This window comes from Struthio camelus, chromosome 22 (assembly GCF_040807025.1).
Source record: "Struthio camelus isolate bStrCam1 chromosome 22, bStrCam1.hap1, whole genome shotgun sequence".
Taxonomy (NCBI): domain Eukaryota; kingdom Metazoa; phylum Chordata; class Aves; order Struthioniformes; family Struthionidae; genus Struthio; species Struthio camelus.
This window is the reverse complement of record NC_090963.1, coordinates 1,554,618-1,574,219: the sequence shown is the minus strand read 5'-3', so window position 1 is coordinate 1,574,219 and position 19,602 is coordinate 1,554,618. Positions and strand designations below refer to the sequence as shown.

At 57.2% G+C, this 19,602-nt stretch overlaps 2 protein-coding genes across 5 annotated transcripts; one reads left to right on the top strand and one right to left on the bottom strand.

The window, feature by feature from the left end:
* Positions 1 to 4: 4 nt before the first annotated feature.
* On the top strand, positions 5 to 9,817 carry BACE1 (beta-secretase 1). Of its 4 annotated transcripts, none has more exons than XM_068916608.1 (10): positions 5 to 262; positions 3,931 to 4,019; positions 4,124 to 4,340; positions 4,570 to 4,707; positions 4,861 to 4,995; positions 5,359 to 5,460; positions 5,621 to 5,770; positions 5,922 to 6,093; positions 6,180 to 6,455; positions 7,777 to 9,817. In XM_068916608.1, exons 1-9 carry the CDS (start codon positions 5 to 7, stop codon positions 6,419 to 6,421), a joined length of 1,503 nt encoding a protein of 500 aa, XP_068772709.1. In that variant the 3' UTR covers positions 6,422 to 6,455; positions 7,777 to 9,817. The 4 variants fall into 4 exon arrangements, with proteins under 4 accessions (XP_068772709.1, XP_068772708.1, XP_068772710.1 ...); XM_068916607.1 differs by having other exon boundaries at positions 6,652 to 8,034; XM_068916609.1 differs by lacking the exon at positions 7,777 to 9,817 and adding an exon at positions 7,109 to 7,235.
* Positions 9,818 to 10,102: 285 nt separating this feature from the next.
* Positions 10,103 to 19,529, bottom strand: RNF214 (ring finger protein 214). Its single transcript, XM_068916447.1, has 15 exons — positions 19,456 to 19,529; positions 19,148 to 19,385; positions 19,011 to 19,070; positions 17,991 to 18,131; positions 17,071 to 17,210; positions 15,987 to 16,055; positions 14,963 to 15,059; positions 14,583 to 14,671; positions 14,015 to 14,105; positions 13,428 to 13,526; positions 12,717 to 13,093; positions 12,018 to 12,153; positions 11,612 to 11,719; positions 11,131 to 11,226; positions 10,103 to 10,358 (listed from the first exon to the last, which is right to left on the bottom strand). The coding sequence occupies exons 1-15, from the start codon at positions 19,527 to 19,529 to the stop codon at positions 10,293 to 10,295; spliced, it is 1,881 nt and encodes a 626-aa protein (XP_068772548.1). The 3' UTR covers positions 10,103 to 10,292.
* Positions 19,530 to 19,602: the final 73 nt, after the last annotated feature.

The following is a 19,602-nucleotide window of genomic DNA, read 5'->3' as shown; positions in this document are numbered from 1 at the left end:
CAGCATGGCCGGCGCCTGGCCCTGGGTGCTGCTGTGGCTGGGCGCCGGCCTGGCCCCCCCCGCCCCCGCCGCCTCCGCCGCCGGTATCCGGCTGGCGCTGCGCGGCGGCCAGGCCGCGGCGGCGGGGGGGCTGCGGGCGCGCCGGGCGGCGGCGGAGGGCGGCCCGCGGGCCGGCGGCTTCGTGGCCATGGTGGACAACCTGCGCGGCAAGTCGGGGCAGGGCTACTACGTGGAGATGGCGGTGGGCAGCCCCCCGCAGAAGGTGAGGGGCCGGCGGCCTGCGGCCCGGGAGGAGGCGCGCCGCGGGGCCGGGGGGGCCGCGCCTGGCAGCGGGTCGTACGTGGCGTCCCGTCACGCAGCCCTGCCGCGTGTCGCAGCTGCCGGACGGTCTCCGGGAGAGCCACCTGTTTGCAGGTGGGCAGCATCTTCCCGCCTTGGGCTGCCCCCCGACGTGAATATATTGGGGAGGGGGGGGGGTGCTGCAGCAAAACCCCTCCAGGCGGAGTTAAAGGCTTCTCACGGAAAAAGCACGTTTGTGCATTTGCAGGAAACCGGGGAGCGTGATGGGTGGTTATGGGTGAGGAAGCGCGTCCTTCTCAAAGGTGCGCGTGCAGCCTGCGCTGGGCCGGGACGGCTACCGCGGGTTGAACGTGCGCCCGGACGCCCGTCCCAGTCTCAGCCTGGGGTCCACCAGCTGCTTCCAGCCCCGCCGGCTGCGCTCCGTCTTCCTCTTGGGCTTTGGCTCGGGTCAGGCTGCTGTGGGTCGCATCCAGCAGCCGCCGCGGGGCAGGCCCTTCTGCCTTGCCCTCTGGCTCGCTGCGTGCCCCCAGGTGCATGCTTCTGGGTCCCTGCATCTGGTCCTTGCTGTTGTCCTCCCTCCCCGTGTGCCCCATAGACAGGACAGACACCTGTGGCCAGTTCAGACCTTTCACGCAAAATGGGCCAAACCTGCCCTGTGAAAAGGGGCAGGGGAAACCCTGATAATCTGCCTGGGGGCCCCCCGCCTCCTGCCCCCGCTGAGCTCGCTGTCCGTGAGGCTGCAGAGATTGTCCCGTGCCCCAGCAGCACCTGCTGCAGGGGCTGAGCTGTGGCCCAGGCCCCAGCCCCCTCCTCCCCTGCACCCCCCCCCGCTGCTGGCTCCTCTCCTTCCTTAGTTTTCGTTTCACCTTCCTAGTATAGCAGGGAAGTTTTTCTGTTGCCCGTCTGTTGTGCTTTAATTACGGTTTTGTGCTGTGCCGCACCGTGGAGTCACTATCAGTAATTAATTGCGCTTACACCCGTGTCTATTAACATACTAATTTCACTCCACGTTGATGCCTGCAGCCCCGGCACCGGGTGATGCACGAGTACGCCCAGACAAGCACAGGGGCTGAGCATCGTGAGCCAGCGTGTCAGGACAGGTGGCGAAGGCTTGGTGCCACAGCTGCGTTGCGTGTCCCCCCGCGACCCTGGGGCTGCTGTCCGGCTCAGCCCGCGCCAGGCTCGGTGGAGCCAGGCGCCGCGAGCAGCCTGCGGGCCGACCCCCAAAGCGGTACCCCACGCTTCGGCACGTGCTGCCGGTCACTGCGCTCGCATGCCGCGGAGAGGGAGTGCTTCTGCCAAGCTGCCTGGAGGGGCTGTCACATTGAGGGAGCTGCAGAAGGGTTTCAGAAAATGTCCCCGCCACGCACATCCAGGCCTCGCCAGTTCACGTGTTGTGTCCCGCTCTGGATCGATGACTTGGCTGAGTCTCCAGGAGACAGGTCCTCTCCATGTGACAGCAAACCCCAAGTCAGCAGAATGCAGCCTGTGAGCCTCCCCCCTGCCGCCTCCCGCCGTCGCTTGCACTGGTGCGAAACGCTGCCATCCTGACAGGCGCATCTCACGCCGCGCGTGTACCAGCGCCAGTGCCAGCCCACGGTGCTGGGCGCCCAGCAGCCTCGTGGGGGGATGGCCAGGTTTGGGGCTGTCTGACAGCCCCTGCGCTGGCCAGAGCTCTCCCCTTTGCTAGGGCAGCTTGCGTTCAGGTCCTGGGCAGCTGCGGGTTTCCTTGGCTCCCTGACGTAATTGCTGTTCTGGGATAGGCAAGGGAAAGTCTTCAGAGCAAAACGCCCTCCCTGCTGCCTCGGTTCTGCAGGTATTTCTCCAGGGAAAGCTGTCTTCACTGAGTACTCTGGAGAACGGCAAAAAGGGGTTGCCTGGAGCAGATGGCCTTTAGTGAAAGATCAAACAGAATCGTCCTGGGAATGGCGCGGGCGCAGCGGCAGTGGCTGCAGGTGGCAGGTTGCCTAGGGAAGGAGCGGCCGCTCGAGCGCAGCGCGCAGCACCGAGGTGTCCTGGGCTGCTCTTAGCGCTCGCCCCAGGGACTGCAGGGGCCAATGTGAGGCTCAGACCTCAGCCAGTTGCCTGTTTCCCCAGGCAAAAAGCCTGCCAGGGGTCCAAGGAGACCCATGCCTCGGCACGGCAGAAGCGCTGCGGCGTTGCCCTGCGCTGAGGCAGCCGCGAGGAGTCGGCAGGGCACCGCGCTGGCCGAGGCGCAGCACGGCCGGGACAAGGGGTGCCGAGGACGTGTTGCATGGAGGTAGCTGGTGTTAGCGATTCATTGAAAAAATTCTGCCAGCTGTGGCTGAGCGCTTTTGTGATTAGCACAAGCGCATTAGCTGCCTTCCTCTGCCCTCTGACTCCGCAGATTAAGGGCCAAAGCCCTGTCAAGCTGCTCGCTGGGGACCAGCCCGCCGGGGCTGGAGTACAGAGCGCGCCCCGCAGCCCTGCTCCCCGAAGTGGGCTGGGAGCCCCACAGCTGCACGAGCCCCTGCGAGTCCTGCTCAGGCTGCAGCAGTCCCCACCTGCTTACCCTGCCTCTGTGCACGGCAGAGGGGGCCTCAGGCAGGGCTCGACTTCGGGCAGGATCGGGGGGGCTAGGCTGCTCCCGGCCCTGTTGGCGGGACGTTTGCCAAACCCTGCCCTGCGAGCTGGTAATCCAGGGCACGAGCAGAAATGAATCAGGAGCAGAGCTCAGCATATGGATGGCTGATTAGTGAGTGGACCCAGCAATCTGCGGCGCCTTGTGTATTATCAGTGCCTCTGACCAGCTTTGCGAGCAAATTAGGAGGTTTCCCGGCAAGGGGAGCTTGGGACCCCCCCCTTGCTGGTGCCCTCTGCAGCCCTGCAACACCCCGCCAGGTGCTTGCCAAGCGCTGCCCGTGGGTGCCCTGTGCCAGGTGCGCAGGGGCCAAGTCCTGGCGGTGCTGAGCAGGGCAGGAGAGCTCAGGCTCTGTTTGCATGCTGCCGGGCAATGTTTGCTTTTTGTGCAACACCCTGACGTTGATGACTGCAGCTCCACCACCGCGTCCTCTTCTGCTCCACCGCTCTGAGCCGTTCCTGGGCCTGGCGGCCCCCCCAGCGCGGGGCTCTGCTCCGCCAGCCGGGGCAGCCTGCCGCGGCCCGTCCCAGTGCGATCCCTGTGCTGCTCCCGCAGCGAGGGGCTGGGTGCCTGGAGGGCCCTGCGTGCTGGCGCAGGGTGGCTGAGCCCTTGCGACCCGGGCAGCAGCACGCGGGGCCAGGGGCAGCCGGCGTGCCTGTGGGCCCAGCTCCGTGTGCGATTGCAGCTGTGTTGTGGCGGGCTGTGCAGGGGCACCTGAGCCCGCCCAGCGCTGCCCCTTACCAGAAGTGGGGCAGTGCAGAGCCCAGCGTGGAGCGCAGGATGGGGGGGAGTGGGGCATGGCCTGGTCCCCATCGGGAGGGCAGAGCTGGGCTTGCTGCACAGAAGAGGCCCCAGAGCTGCGGTCCCAGGAGCAGAGAGGGCTGGGGACCACGCAGCACAGCTGGCACCAGGCCTGGCGATGAGGAAAGCATCTCTTGGCCCACAGTGCCAGACAGACCTGGGTGAACAGTGCAGCCTGGGTCCTGCTGGAGAGTCCCGAGCCTTCCTCATCTCTCTTCCTTCTCCAGCTGAATATCCTGGTGGACACAGGGAGCAGTAACTTTGCCGTGGGGGCTGCACCTCACCCCTTCCTCCGGAGGTACTACCAGCGGCAGCTGTGAGTATTGCTGTGGGCATAGGGGCTGAGGGGGACACAGGGACCACAGCTGCCTGTCCTTGTGCCTGCACTGGTCTTAGTCTGGCTCTTTGATGCTGTTCCAGGTCCAGCACCTACCGGGACCTGCGGAAGGGGGTGTACGTGCCCTACACCCAGGGCAAGTGGGAGGGGGAGCTGGGCACTGACCTCGTCACCATTCCCCACGGCCCCAATGTCACCGTCAGAGCTAACATCGCTGCCATCACAGAGTCGGACAAATTCTTCATCAATGGCTCCAACTGGGAAGGGATCCTGGGGCTGGCCTACGCTGAGATCGCCCGGGTGAGTCCTGGCTTGCAGGTGGCAGGGGATCCTGCTGCCCTCTCGTAGGGGCTCTGTCAGCGCTCCTCCGTCCTCAGGTTGTTACCACTTTGTCCATACCTGTTGGTGGATGCGCCAGTGACCTTGAGGGGAGCTCGCCTGGGCGTCCTCCCCTCGGCATAGAGAGCCCCTGGAGAAGGGGTAGCACTGACATGTCCCTGTCCTGCCTCTGTTCTTCTCCTCCCACCAGCCCGATGACAGCCTGGAGCCCTTCTTTGACTCGTTGGTGAAGCAGACCCAGGTGCCCAACATCTTTTCCCTCCAGCTTTGCGGGGCAGGCTTTCCGCTCAATGAGACTGAGGCCCTGGCGTCCGTGGGAGGCAGCATGGTGAGTAGTCTGGAGCGAGAAGCCAGTGTGGCAGGCTGGGGAGGCCTGGGAGCCCTGGTGCAGGTGTCCTGGAGGGCAGGTCTGGACATACGGGATGTGTCCTGGCCAGAATTGGCAGCATGCAGTGGCAGTGCCTGTCTGTCCCTGCTGCAGATCATTGGCGGTATCGACCACTCGCTGTATGTGGGTGACATCTGGTACACACCTATCCGCAAGGAGTGGTACTACGAAGTCATCATCGTCAAGCTCGAGGTCAACGGGCAGGACTTGAACATGGACTGCAAAGAGGTGACGTGGGGAGGGGGCACCGGGGGGCATGCCCTTGGGGGCACGGTTCCTGCCGCTGGATGACCACCAGTGTGGTGTTCCTGCCGCTTCGTCCCTGCTGAAACCGCTCAGCACGCTGAGTGCTCCAGGCCGTGCTGCCTGTGGATTTGGACCCGCATTGCTGAGGGGCTGATGGAGGCCGGGGGCACAGGCAGTTTGTCCAAGGCCAGAGCCTGGGCTTTGCGCCTGTCACCACAGCAAGCAGAACCGGAGCCTGGCCCCGCTGTCTGCGCGCGGGTGGCCAGAGCGGTCGGGCAGTGGAGGGAACAGGGGAGCTGGGCTCATGTCTTACACCTGGGTCACTCTTCCTCTTCCTACCCCCAGTACAACTACGACAAAAGCATCGTGGACAGTGGGACCACCAACCTCAGGCTGCCAAAGAAAGTTTTTGAGGCTGCAGTGAAATCCATCAAAACAGCTTCTTCGGTCAGTGTGGCCCTCAAAACTAGCCCAGCGCTCCCCGCTCTGCAGACACGTCCCCAGTGCCAGCCCAGGGCTGGGAGCAGAATGCCCACCTGTCCCCAGCCTGAGCATCTCTGCTCCCCACCCGGCACGGTCCCACTCACTTCTCCTTTCCCTCTGGCAGACAGAGAAGTTCCCGGATGGCTTCTGGCTGGGGGAGCAACTGGTTTGCTGGCAGGTCGGCACCACCCCCTGGCACATCTTCCCTGTCCTGTCCCTCTACCTGATGGGAGAGGCCACCAACCAGTCCTTTCGGATCACCATCCTACCCCAGGTCAGCATTGGTGGGGCCGGACCCTTCCCAGTGCTGAGCTGGGCAGTGGGCTGGAGCTGGGCGGCACAGGCAGGACCGTGCTGGACACAGCTGCCCACAGGAGCCCTGCCCTGCTCTCCTTTCCTGCTGACGGCACCTTCTGGCCTTGCAGCAATACCTGCGCCCAGTGGAGGACGTGGCCACCTCTCAGGACGACTGCTACAAGTTCGCCATCTCTCAGTCCTCCACGGGCACCGTCATGGGTGCCGTTATCATGGAGGGCTTCTATGTGGTCTTCGACCGTGCCCGCAAGCGCATCGGCTTTGCCGTCAGTGCCTGTCATGGTAAGGAGCAGGCGAGGGAGGCAGAGGGCATGCGGACACTCGAGGGGTATTGCAGTGGCCCAACCTCTGCCCCATCCCGCCCACAGTGCACGATGAGTTTCGGATGGCTGCAGTGGAGGGGCCTTACCTGCACTCCAATATGGAGGACTGCGGCTACAACATCCCGCAGACGGACGAGTCCACCCTGATGACCATCGCCTACGTCATGGCGGCCATCTGCGCCCTGTTCATGCTGCCGCTCTGCCTCATGGTGTTTCAGTGGCGCTGCTTCCACTGCCTGCGGCGGGACCACGACGACTTTGCCGATGACATATCCTTGCTGAAGTGACACCTAAGCGCGGGGGCAGCCCCAGGGCCTGCAGGTGAGGCAGCGGGGCAGGGGCAGGGAGAGGTGGGCCCTTTCTCCGTGGGCTGGAGCATGAAGGCAGGGCAGTGGCGTGCAGAGCCCTCCTGGCCCTGGGGGACTCGGTGCCCTTTGGGGTAGCAGGACAAGAGTGACCCACTGCCAGGAGCCGAATGCCAGCCCTGAGACCGGGCCTTCGTGTCCCCATTGCCTAGGACAGCATCTGGGCACCAGGACAGGGGGAACCACCAGCACCGAGGAGCAGAGAGAGCTGATCTGAGCCGCAGGCTGGGATCCCCTCTGTGTGCACCAGCGCTTTGCCCTCGTTCCTGACACCAGCCGTTGCTGACCCACAGCCTGCCGCAAGCATGTGCAGCGCTTGCTTGCAGTCTGTGGGGCAGCAGCACGGGCAGGAGCAGCAGCGGGAGCCCCAGGTCTCAGCTGCTTTTGTCTAGGACCTACCGAAACAGCTTGGCCGTTTGGGGGTGACAGCTTGGCAACGCCATCCTGCCTGCAGCCCTGGAGGGGCTGGGTGCGGTGTCTGCTGCTGTTCCCTTGCTGTCCTTCCCAGCCCTGCCAAGCCTGACAGAGTTAAACTGATAAGCCATCCCACAACTATCCCTTTTCCCCCCTGCATCCCTGTGTATCTGCCCTTCTCTGCCTGCTCCGCAGGGAGGCTGCTGCCCAGGTTGTCCATGTAGTGATCTGTGCGTGTGTGCCCGTGTGCTGTGGCCGTGCCTGTCCCCGTGCAGCTCCCCTCCCCAGGACGCTGCGTGAACTGGACTCTAGAGCGTGCATCTCCAGGGCCTCTTGTCCCCAGCCCTGGACTTTTGGGAGAGACCCACGCAGCGCCAACCTGGAGCTACCCAGGGACATGAGAAGCCAGAGGCAAGGGCTTCCTTAGCAGAAGGAACGTGGCTCCGCTCCCACCCTCCTGCTCCCCTGCCTTCTGCTCTTCATAACATCCTCCCCCGGCTCTGCTCTCGCCCCCCACAAGGAACTGCCTCACCCCTGTTCTAGCGCCAAGCGGTGTTTGCCATGGAGAAGCCCGTGGCTGCTGCCCTCCAGTCCCGAGGAAAACAGCCTCTCTGCTTTGGGACATGGGGTCCCTCCCTTGCGCTTCGGGGTCCCTCAGGCCCGCAGGGGGAATTGAGCAAGGAGCTTTCCCCTATGAGCAGAGCACAGCCTGGTACAAGCAGAAACTGAGTGCCAGGCGAGAGCGAACTGCTGGCCCCCAGAGCCAGACCACGCCCCAGCCCGCTCGCCTTCTCGAAAGCCATAGGGGAGCCAGCGCCAGGCCCTGCTGGTCCCCACCTGCAGCTGCTGCCTTGCCTCACCAGCTGGAGCGAGTCCCACGGCGCGGGGCGCAACGGCTCCGCTTGCTCCACGACTCCTCGTGTCCTGGCGCCTGGCTGCAGATACGACCGGACCCCGGCTCCTGTGCTCAAGGCGTGTGAGGCACCCTTTGCGGCTTGGGAGGAACAGGCTAGGGCAGGAGGTGGCTGTGGGGACTGCAGCATTTCTTATTTTTTAAACACATGGTTGTATTTATTTATTTTATTTTATTTTTTTTTACAATATGAGTCACTGGTAGTACAGCTGCGCAGAATCAGAGCATGTATATAGCAGGCCCCGTACTGCACACAGGTGTACAAATAATGGATGCTTCTCACCTGTACAATACATACATATATCTGTAGTTTTAATTCTAGCCCTGAAAGCCACTGATCCAAACCCAATGTGAAAGGGTTTTGGTGAGGGTTTGGTTCTGGGTTTTTTTTATTTTTTATTTTTTATATTTTAAGCCCTCTGCTCAGTCCTAGTGCCTCGGCCACAACCCAAGCACAGGACTAGCTCAGCAACAGTATGCTTGGATGGAAGCACTTTATGGATCATAGGTGAGCTGGAGTTTGTTTCAGTGGATGTCTGTCTTGTAATTGGTTTGGTGACAACGATGGAGGCATGCAGGAAGAGGGCACGGTCAGATCACACAGAGCAGTGGTTCACAAGCCAAAAGGACATAGAGCAGAGAAGGCTCTTGTGCCCCCATCTTGTTCATAAGCGAAGCGAGGATTTTCCCCCTCCTTCCCCCAGTCACAGCTCCCCAGGCCTGCTCACACTGCCCCAGCCCCCGCGAGAGTGGCACTGACAGTCATCGTCGCCCCTTCCCCAGGGCAGACTCTCAGGATCCTGCAGGCAGCTGGTAATGCTCTATTTCCCTGTTTGTTCCACCTAGGATTTTGACATGGAAGTACTGTCAGGTTTTGTTCTAAACACTGAGATTCACTAGTTAAAAAGGCAGCGTTCCTCTGTGAGCGAGGGACAGCGCTACCTGCAGGGCCTGGGCCTGAGCAGAGGTGGCAGCTGGCCAGCAGATCTACACACAAGAGCTGAGCAACCATTTCAGGAGAGGACAGGTGCTAGGGGCTGGAGAGTTAAAGGTCTCCACTAGAAACCAAGCACAAAGCTTGTTAACAAAGTCCTTTAGTTAAATATTCCCTTGAGAAAGCAACAAGGGAGCCAGAGAGGGAGGCAGGGACACATACTGTGTCAGAGAGCATAGGTGGGCCAAGCCAGCCATAGCATTACGCCAAAAGCAGCCCATTACACGTGCCCCAAGCTGTTCCACTTCACTACTGTGTTTGCATAGCATCCCGTTCCCCTGCCTTGCTCCACAACTGCAATCATCTAGCAGCTCGACTCCAGTGCAAGGGGGCAAAGTTACACAATTGTAGAGTGCACACAGACCTCCACTCCTTCGTGCCTGCCCCGGGCCCTCCCCAGGATCCGAGAGACAACGCTGTGGACCACTGCCTTAAAACATGCCCAAGAGGCATGCGTGCGCGTGTAGAAAGATTCAGACTGTGGCCAAGTTCAGCCTTGCTGTGCACAGGCAGCGCTCACACTAACCACTGCCAAGGCGTAGGTGCTTCTAGCAGTGCTGGTTTTGTGCCACAGACTGCAAAAGAAAAGGAGAGAAAAAAAAAAATCTACAGAGTAAGTGCAAGATTTTAAAGTGGTGCTGAGCACCTCTTAATCCCATCAAAATCCATAGAGAAGGCGCTGGTGCATCAGCCCATGTTTAGGAGAAAGTACAGGAGAGGGGAAAATGGGGATTGCAAAAGGTTGGTTATCCTGAGCTGCAGTGCAGCGAAAGTGTGTTCACTCCTAAGCACTCCCTCCCCAGGGCCCAGAGTCACAACAGGAAGCACCAGGTAAAGCATGAGCATAACTTTGCCCAGTGGGAGAAGGGATGGGGATGGTTACCCCCAGCTGCCGCTGTAGACTCCAGTACTCAGTACTCTGTAAGCTAATGTCTATGTAAGAACAATGAATGTTAACACAGTAAATTATTATTATATTAAAAAACACAAAAATTCTTGTCTGCAACCTGTTCATTGAAGGAGAACTACCCTGTGAGCACAAGCAGCATCAGATGGATGTGGCAGAGGGACTGGTCTGCTGGGGCACAGGGAGGGGAACGCTTTGTGGAAAGTGCAGAGCTGCTGGGAGTGCTCCCGCAGGGAAGGACATGCTGCAAGCCAAGTGGGAAGCGGACAGAGGTAGTTACAGCAACCGATGAAGGCCCAGCAAGCGGGTTTTTAACACGTTAGAAAGGAAGCCAGGAAGGCTATGAACAACCAAGAAATGAGGGGCAGCAGCAAATCACTGCATAATATACACACTTTATTTATGAATTTGTATGTATACAGACTTTCTATACACACATTACCTATATAATAAAAATGTACATGTGTATACATGGTCGTATAAATATAGAACTGTAGAAATCTTAGAACTGATCCTGTCTATTCACAGCAACTCCTCCAGTGGGGACGCTTTGTTCGAGTAGCCATCATTTGAGACTTGGGCAAAAGGGGCAAGTGTCATTTGTGTTGGTTTGTGCCCAGAATTTGATGCACTGGAAAAGAGAGAATTAGTCAAGAGCCACTGGCACAACTCAGAGGCACTGTGAGCACAGCATGGCATTACTTTTCCAGAGCAGTGCTGGCAAGGGGCATTCGTTTTAAGGGATGGTTTATTTTGCTCCCTAAAAACAGCCCCTGTCAAAGGGTCACCCTGATGAGAGAGCCCTTTTCAATCTAGTAGCATCATCAGGCTTTCCTGAATCATGGCTTTCCGCTTCCTCAGTAGTCACTTGGGGCCATAAAGCAACCATTAGGAGGAGGGATTTGCCTACACGGGTGAACCACAGCCAGCACCACAAGAGGAGAGAGTCTCTCCTCTTCCCAACAGTTCAGGCACACAGAGCCACGACACCCAGACAGCTGGGTGACAGGCAGCTCGCTCTATCACCCTGTATTCGAGATCTTCCCACAGCATCCTACTCCAGGATAAAGTGGCCAGGATCCTGGCCAGGAAAAAGGCCAGGATCTAACTCTCCAAACAAGAAGCACAGGCTCTAAGGCAAGAATATAAGACACAGTGTTTTTAAAAGCCACTACTTAAACAGCTACTCAGGGTGGTCCAGCTAGGAGTGAGGAAAGAGGGTGACAGGGCACAAAAAGGTTAGTTACTGATTACACCCTCCTGGTGGGATCTGATTACAACACAAACTCCTGGGGACTCGCTACGCATGCTCAGCGACCTGGGAAGGGACAGGCGCTAGGAACCATTGCAAGGAACATCAAGAGAAGGCAAAGAGAAGCGCTGAGTGGGGGGAGCACACTCACCTCCTTGTGCAGCACGTGCGAGCAGGCCATGGGGTGCAGGTCACCAGGCTGCACAAGCTTCTGGCACATCAGACACAGCTTACAGGCAGCTGGGGTCTGGGACAAGCAGTGAGAGAACACAAAGCAGTCAGTCACAGAAGTCAGATGCCCCAGCTCAGGTCACGTATTTCACATTCCAGCTACTTGTCCCGCGAGCCGCAGCCAGGGGCCACAGTTTGCCCAATTCCTCCCGATGCACACAGCCATCCCATGTTAGAACCTCTGCCACCTCTTGCATCCGCTCCTTTCTCCCCTGACGCAGGGCACGAAGGGCCCATGCTCCTAACCCTTCCTTTCTGCCTCACCAGCCTGAGCAGCTGTGCAAGGAGAGAGGGCTCAACCTCACTGTCTCTTCCTTTCGGCCCCCTCTCGGAAAGATTCCCTCCCCAGCTGGCTTTCCCTGGGGATGCTAAGGCACTCTAGGAAAGCCAAAAAGTCTTACATGCGATGCCGATCCAGGGTAAGCCACCTGGGCTGGGGGCAGGAACATGGGCGTGCTGATCTGAGGCAGAGGAGCAGAAAACATGGGTGCCCGGATTCGACTGAGTGGCTGTAGTGAGGCAAACAGAGGCCTATCAGGGAAGTCCAGGAAGACAGCTGAGTTACCCCAAGTTAGTTCAGGGAAAAAACGCACCCCAGCTTTGCTCCTCAGTCAGTAGGAAGGCGAACCCCTGGGACAAGCCTGCTGCACACAGACCAAGCCTGAGCTCTGTACACTCCCAGCAGCGGGCCCTGTGCAGCACAGTCTGCAGCCAACGGAGCAAGAAGCGCTGCTTCTCGTTGCTGCCCAGACTGCCTCCCCCAGGAAGGAGCCTGGTGGCCCCCCACTATCCCCACAGCTCTCCCACCTGAGCCCCAACTGCTGCCCGCTCATGCTGCTCCGCCAGCTTTGCCGCAACCAGCTGGTTCAGCTCCTCCATGGTCAGTCCCGCCATGGTCCTCCGGGCAGTCTTGATCTGCTGCAGTATGTTGGTGAGCTGGGCCCTGCAGGAACAGCAGCCTGCTAAGAGCTCCCACCCACCGCTATGAAGCCCAGCTGGCCCCCACCAACAGGGCCCCATCTGCCAAAGGATCTGCGACATCGCTCCAGACGCGTCAGCCATCCCAGTCCGGGTTTCGGGGGAAGCCTGTGTCCCAGCAAAGGACTGTGTGCTCTCAACTGTCTACAGAGAACAGTCGATACCCTAAATGAGACAAATTACACACTGAGCTTCTGTCTCCAAAATGCTGGGGGAAGAGTGGCAATCCCAGCTGGAGCGAGAGACAGTGCCCACCTGCCACACAGGCGAACGTACTTGCCTGAGGAAGGGCTGCATATAGAGCACACTCTGCTGTGCTCAGGTATCACGGCCCTTCTTTAAACAAAGCTCCAAACCTTCCTTGTTCCCAGTGCTACGGGAGAGCTTACAGAGCGTCCTCAGACTTGGCTTCCCTCCCTCTCCGGCAGAACCCCTCGTGCTCCCAGACAAGCTCTGCTTCCCTTTATCTCGGCTCAAATCCCGCACGCAAGCGTTCGTTCCTTGGGAAGGATAACGCGAGACACTTACTTGGTGCACTGCGGAAATCGAGTCAACAACTTCTCCAGCAGCTTTTCCAGCTTATCAGCTGGCTGTGGCATGTGAAACTCTGGAGTGACCTTAACTCCTCCCAAACCTGGTGGAGGAGGGATGGAGGCAGCAGGAGTCATGTGAGGACTGTGCGTGCCAATAAGCGATGCCACTACAGGGCTGTTTCTTCCTTGGGAAGCAGGCAGCGGCGGGGAAGGCTGGTTAGGTCTGGAGATGGCAGGGTTCAGGAGCGGAAAGGAGAGTGCTCGGGGATCAGCACTTGGCATGACCATGGGAACGGGAACTGGACCGATGGGGAAGGGGAGCCTGGGAGTAAGGGAGGGGTTGGGCTGGAATGCCGTCAACATGAAATCTGTCTGAGAAAGAAAAACAGGGGGGAAGGAAAGGCTGGTTAGAATAAGCCCATCTGAAAGCAGAGTGAGCACCTTCCACCCCAGCCAGGCAGGAGGTGGGCTGAGCCACAGGCCCTGGCACTTATACTCCTCATGGCAAGGCAGGGCAGCGCAGACCCTTCTCCCCAGAGACAGCTGCCTCAGAGGACAAGGCACAGGACTCTAGAAAACTTAATCCTGCAGTTTCCTTCAATGCACGTAGCACAGGCAGTGCCAGTTAGCCAGGCAGGCAGGCTCCTCCCAGCACTGACCTCAGAGCAACCAAAGCTTGTATTTGTTAGGCTGGAGAGGCACTCACTTCTGAGGGTGGAGGTGGCAGGGTTGGGGTTGGGATCTGTGGGAGGCTGCTCAGCTTTGTGCCGTTTCTCACCATCTGAATGTGGTCGTTGAACTGATCCTAACACAGAGGAAAGAAAACAGAGGCAGAGTTATCAAAGCGGCTGCCTGAGGAAGTCGTGGGTGCTGCATGCTTAGAAGGGGTGAATTCTCCTGCCACTGCTGCCTGGGTGAAGTGTTCTCAGTCATGGAACAGCTGCAGACCCTAAAGGAGACACGATACAGCTCCACCAGACTAAAAGAGGGGAGGAAAAAAAAGAAAAAAGGAAAAAAAAAAGAGAGACTCAGAGGGAGGAATACCTGCCTCTGCCACTAACCCAACACACTGCTTTTGTATCCACGTGGTTTATCCACATGCATCAGCCCAAGGAGGCGTGTAGAAGATCTCTGCAGCTGCTCTCAAGGGCAGACTGACTATGCCATGTTTTGGGGCACAAACCCTTTCCTGCAGCTTGGTCCTCTCCTAAAGAGGGCTGAAACTAAGCAGGTAAAGTAGCATTAACACAAACTGCTCACTGTCATGTTGGGAACTGCCTGCCAGGGACTTACTCGGACGCTTTCCTTGGTCATTCGTATCCTGTTCAGCCTCATTTCCCACTCCTGCTTGGGCCTCATGGTCTCCAGCGTGGGTGGTGCAGACCTGTAAGCACAATTCAACTTTCCCTCTTGCACCTGTGTTCTCGTTGTTAGCAAAGCGAGAGCAGCCAGAAGCAACTAACTCCCCAAACCCTCCTGCCTTTCCTCACCAGGGCTCACCCCTAACTCTGGCCAGGCAGGAAGAGGGGCTCAAACCCAGGCAAGGACCTCCGCGAGAGGAGGGCATGCAGTGCTACTAAGGTGCAGAGACTGATCTGGTACACAGGCACAAATACTACAGCCAATACAGTGCCATCACGTTGAGAACGCGGCAGATGTCCAGCAGAGGAAAGGCAGCAGGGAATAAGCACAACCCCACGTGCCCTTGTTCTGCGACATGCACAGAGTCACAGCCGTTTAAGAAAGAAACCCACAAGAAACCCCGAACTATTTCAAGTCAAACCTGCAGTACAAGCAGAGGAACAGCAAACGGGCACACAGGAATACTCGAGTTACTATTTCTGAGACTACCGGAACTTACTTGAGGTAGGTGAGGTGCAGCTCTGCTTCTTTTTCTGCTTCCTCTAGTTTCAAAACCAGCAGCTCCTTTCGGCTCTCCAGGGACAGGATCTAGCAGAGACAAGCCCCACACAAAGAGTAGTTTCTGTATTCCCCCATTTCATGCTGCCAGACCGTGACTGTAATCTCTTCACTAGCACCATGCTAACTGCACTGGGGCACCAGTTTGGACTGTTTACTGTGCTGATATTTACTTATACCTCCTCTCACCCTGTGAAGAGGGGGACCTGACCTCATTCTCAACTGCTCCTAGTTTCAGGTCCTGACCCTCATTCACCAATGACCTGGAACCCCCAAAAGACCCTCCTGAACTACTTCATAGTTAAGAAGCCATCTACCAACCTCTGCTTTCCAGGCCCGTTCTGTTTCCTCAAGAATGTTCCTGTTGATTTCATTGTGTTGGTTCTTCAGCTTATCTAGCTCCATCTCCCATAACTGCCTGGAGGCCGAAACAGAACAGGTCTGTTTATGCACTGGAATGACTTGGAACAGCAGAGCTGCCAAAACTCTCACAAAACCATTGATCCTTATAGCCCTTGATTGTGCAGAACTGTGGAATATTGACAGCTTCCAGGCCATGACACCAGTCACATTTATCAGGGCTGCATGAGTCGCAGTCCCAGGAATGAGCTGTTCCAGAGCATGTGAACAACCAGCACGCAAACACACAGGTACAGCTAGAGCAAGGTGAGGAGCAGGGAGCTCCTCCCTTCATCAAAAACCTGTCAGACTCCTCTGGGAACGGCACACAGTTTTGAACTAAAAAGTAACCTGAATCAACACACAGATTTAAGTCATTCTAATTCCAGAGAAGCTTGAAGTTGGCCCTTTCCACCTGTGTTACAGGAGAAGTTCCAGATCAAAGCATAGCTCCTCAGGTATCTTAGCGCTGCGCAGAGATGTGCGAGAGTTTAGAATAGTCAGGCAATTGTAGGGACAGGACTGAGAGAAACAGCTCTGCCCTAATCCTGGAAGTCAAAATTCAATCAGAGGTAGCAGTTACAAGCTGTGTCAATCCACTGAGCATAAATTCTAATCTTAGAGGATCTTTATCTCCATGCCACAAGTATCCAGGAGCCTGCTTGTGACCAGGATCAAAGAGGATTTAATCCCAGAGACTGTGGGCCCCTGCCGGCTGGAAAAGGAGATAAAACCCTTAGAGTGCCTCACTGGACAGCGCTGGGCAACTGTCTTCTCTAGCCTATCCCCATCAGCAGCACCAGATTCACTCCAGAGCAAAATGTTCTAGGGTGACGCAAATCTCATTTTTCATCTGCCACATATCTTTTGCTTCCTGCAGCTGGAGGCAAGAGACCAGAAGGAAAAAGTTATTCAACAGCATTAGTCTGATAATAGAGAGCCTTACTTCTCATCAGACTGCTCTGCAATCAGAGAAGCAATCTTGTTTTCCTTCTCCTCCTGTTCTTTCAGCAACCTGCACAAGAGAAAAAGGACAGATGGACTCACCTATTGCAAAGGTGTCATTGCACAGCCACTAATGCTGCACGGCTCAAGTTTAAACGAGGTATTTGCATAGCTGTGCACCCAGCATAGCGACCTCCTCTGAAGACTGAGCCATTCAATAAACGTTTGGAAGCAATCACTACCATCATGCATGAGAAGAAAGCAGAAGTGTGCTGTATCATGATACAGCACAAAGACTGCAGTGTACAACCAGAATCCTCTGCAGAGAGCTGTGCCACCCTGACAACACGTACTTTGCAACAGTTCATTCACGGGGGAAAAAGAGAGGTTGAGTTCTTGGAACTACTACTGAAGAAGCTTTATCCAAAAACGCTACGACTGAGCCCTCAAAAAATCAGACCTCCAGAACAAGACAGAATGACTATGTAGAAGTGCAAATTCACCATCCAGAGGAACCTCAAGTTCTTCACAAAACAAGTCAAAGCTTGCTCGCTTTAGAGCCTCTCTTCACAGAAGTGAGATTCCATGCACAGACTATGCTGCCTCTTAGAGCAAAGCATGACCGCAGCAGGGAGCCTTTCAAACCACCAGGTGCGAGGCTGTTTGAGCAGCCTACCTAAATGGGAAGTTTGGAGTAGGATGACTTGGTAAGTCCAACAGGACCATGCTTCTAGCACTCCAAGAGAACAGTACTGCCTCCTGCTGAAATGCACTGCATTCTGAAAGATGGTAACACATTCAAAGCTGAGCGGCATCATCCTCTTTGCCAATTCTGTCCACGCGTACAGTTGGCAGACAAAACAACCACCTTTTACCCCAAAATTTCATTTTGAGATCCTCTGTATAGAGGAGCTGCTCAGTCTCTAGTAGATCTGTTCAAAACTGAACAGGTCTCCCCCGTCAACTGCTCACCGAAAATTTTGCTGCTTCCAAAAGTTCAAACTGCTCTTCCTTGAATCAGACATACACCAGGGCTCAGTTAGACCTTTTTTTCCTAACAAACACTTGCTTCTCCATATTAATACCTTCTGCCTTTCTCACAGAGTTTCTCAATTTCTGCCTTCAGATCTTGCTCCTTCTGCAAGAATTCCTTCTTCTCTTTCTCCATCTTTTTCTTTGTCTCTTCTCGCTTGATGGTCACATCCTGAATGGCTTTCAGAATCTCCTAGAGGAAACAAGTCTCATGCAAATAAAGAGTGAAATCCCCAAGGAATAGTCTTCTTTGTTGTTAAAACCATTACTGCCTTAGTTAAGTTGAAGAGAGATTGCCTGCATCATCGAAATCTTTCTTTTTAGTAGATCAAGACCCAGATAAGGTACATGGGGGTTATTACGAAGAAACCCAGGAGACAGACAAAAAGCCTATGTACGGATCTCCTGTCTCCTTAGAAACGTTTTAAGGGGCAATGACTTCCACTCCTCGCTTTAGATCAAAGTGATGGGTCCCTGATGGTTCCTTTTGTCCTAACATGAGCTACCATAGAGACTGTGAAGCACTTGTTTGATCTAGTGGTCTCTGAGCCAGTGGCCAGGGCACCCGTGGAGTAATCCCATGGAGTTAGTCTGCCTCACTTCCAGCTGCTCATCACATTGATTTACTTCTCCTCACTTCCAGCTCTTGCACTAGTTTTCCTGCGGAAAACCTTACTGAAATGATGTTGCAAGATCACCAGCAGGAAAGTGACTTGCATGCAAGGTGCTGTGTTAGGAGTTAATTGCGAACTGTTCAGCATTCAGATTTGGGCAGGGGCCAATCCCTGATGCTGTAGAAGAATACGTGTGTAGTACATGGGGAAAACTGCAATGCTGCATGCCGCTGCCGCTTCTGGCTGCCAGCCTGCACCCCACCGCGGCCCTCACCATGAGACTGATTCAGCCCACCTTAATGGCACAGCTGTCATTGCTAATGGGCACCTTAAATAAAAAAAAGACTTTCACCAAATACCTGGTGGTTCTTCATCTCTTCTTCTCTTCGCTGCTGGAGCTGCTTGAGCTGCACCTGCAGTTGATTCTCCACTTGCCTCTGTTTGTCCAGTACCTCCTGGTAACGCTCCTTCAACAAAGCCCTCTCAGACATCATTTTGTCCTGTGGTGGAGAGTGCAAATTCAAGGAGAACGGCAGCCTGGAGGGCCCCGGCCTGCTGGTGGCAGTGGAGCCCCCCAGCGCAGAGCCACCCAAGCCTTCCCTCACACTGAAGAGGGCCAGACACAAGCAGAGAAGCTCGGGTGTGCATTAAAGCCCAGCAGACATCAAGGTTTAGACTGTTAAGAATCACAGTTAACAACTTCTGCTTTCAAAGCTCAGGCTCTCTAGCTTAGACAAGATTAACGCATCCGCTGCAGCTCATACTGCATTCCTTCTTCTAAAGGACGTAGCTTAAGAACTGCAAGGCTGATACTAAAATGAGAGGAAAAAAAAATCTTGTGGGAAGAGCAGGGGAGCAGACATCAGGATGCCTAACACCAGGAACAACTCTGCCTCCAGCCAATTCATTTAACAGTATTCTGCTGTAAAATTTTGTTACGGCACATACACTCAAAACTTATAAGTTTTTTTTTTCCCTCTGAAGTCTTTGGGATAGCTTGATGGACCAAGCAAGGAAAACATGCTGTGTGTAGGTGGTGGGGGGAATGTCTTTTTTTTTTTTTTTTTTTAAGAGGTGGGAGACTTGGAAAGAAACAAGCCAGTGGTACTTCACTTACTGCACAGCCAGAGACAGACCCAGATTCATGCCACACACCCGCAGAAACACGGAGATACCCAGCAGGTGAGCAAGAAGGAGCGTGAGAGCTACTGAATATCACAAGTGCCACCCCCCGTCCCACCCCACAAGGTGTTTGAGAACCGAGGTCATTCCTGCCGGGAGCGAAAGCACCGCAAGAGCCTCTCGACCGTCAGCGCGGAGCAGACGGCACCGGCAGGGCCGGGGACCCGCGGCGGCCGGGCAGGGGCCTCGGCACCCACCAGGCTCTTCTCGATGTCCTGGTCCGTGCTCGCGTCCGCCTCGGCGCTCCTGAAGTCGGTCTGCGGGGGCAGAGGAGCGCCGTGAGCGGCCGCGGCGCGCCGCAGGCCAGCCCCGCGCAGCCCCCGGCGGCACCCACCTGCACCGCGATGTTCTGCGAGGGCTTGGCCGGGGCCGCCGCCGCCGCCTCGGGCTCCTCCTCCTCCGCCGCTGCAGCCGCCGGGTCGGGCTCCGCCGCCGCCGCCGCCGCCGCCGCGCCGCGCTCCGGCTCGGCCTGGCCGCCGGCCCCCGCGGCGGCTGGCTGGGGCGGCTCCGCGCTGGGGGGCTCCGCCGGCGCCGCCACCGCCGGGCTGGGGCTCTCCGGGCCGCCGCCGCCGCTGCGCGAGACACAACGGTCACCCGCCGCCGCCGCCTGCCGCCCCGCCCGCCGGGCCGAGCAGGGCCTACCTGCCGGGCTCGCAGAGCGGGGCCGGCGCCGCGGCCGGGCCGTCCGCCTGCGCCTGGGCCTGCTCCAGCGCCATGCCGCCGCCTCCTGCCGGGTCGGGCCGGGTCGGGTCGAGCCGGGCCGGGCCGGGCCAGGCCGCGCCGCCCGGC

Coding starts and splice junctions, on each gene's coding strand:
- BACE1 (XM_068916608.1), top strand. CDS start 5: ATGGCCGGCGCCTGGCCCTGGGTGCTGCTGTGGCTGGGCGCCGGCCTG. Junction 4,020..4,123: donor AGGTACTACCAGCGGCAGCT/GTGAGTATTGCT, acceptor ATGCTGTTCCAG/GTCCAGCACCTACCGGGACC. Junction 6,094..6,179: donor TGCCGTCAGTGCCTGTCATG/GTAAGGAGCAGG, acceptor TCCCGCCCACAG/TGCACGATGAGTTTCGGATG.
- RNF214 (XM_068916447.1), bottom strand. CDS start 19,529: ATGGCGCTGGAGCAGGCCCAGGCGCAGGCGGACGGCCCGGCCGCGGCG. Junction 19,386..19,455: donor CCGCTCTGCGAGCCCGGCAG/GTAGGCCCTGCT, acceptor TGTCTCGCGCAG/CGGCGGCGGCGGCCCGGAGA. Junction 19,071..19,147: donor CGCAGAACATCGCGGTGCAG/GTGGGTGCCGCC, acceptor CTGCCCCCGCAG/ACCGACTTCAGGAGCGCCGA.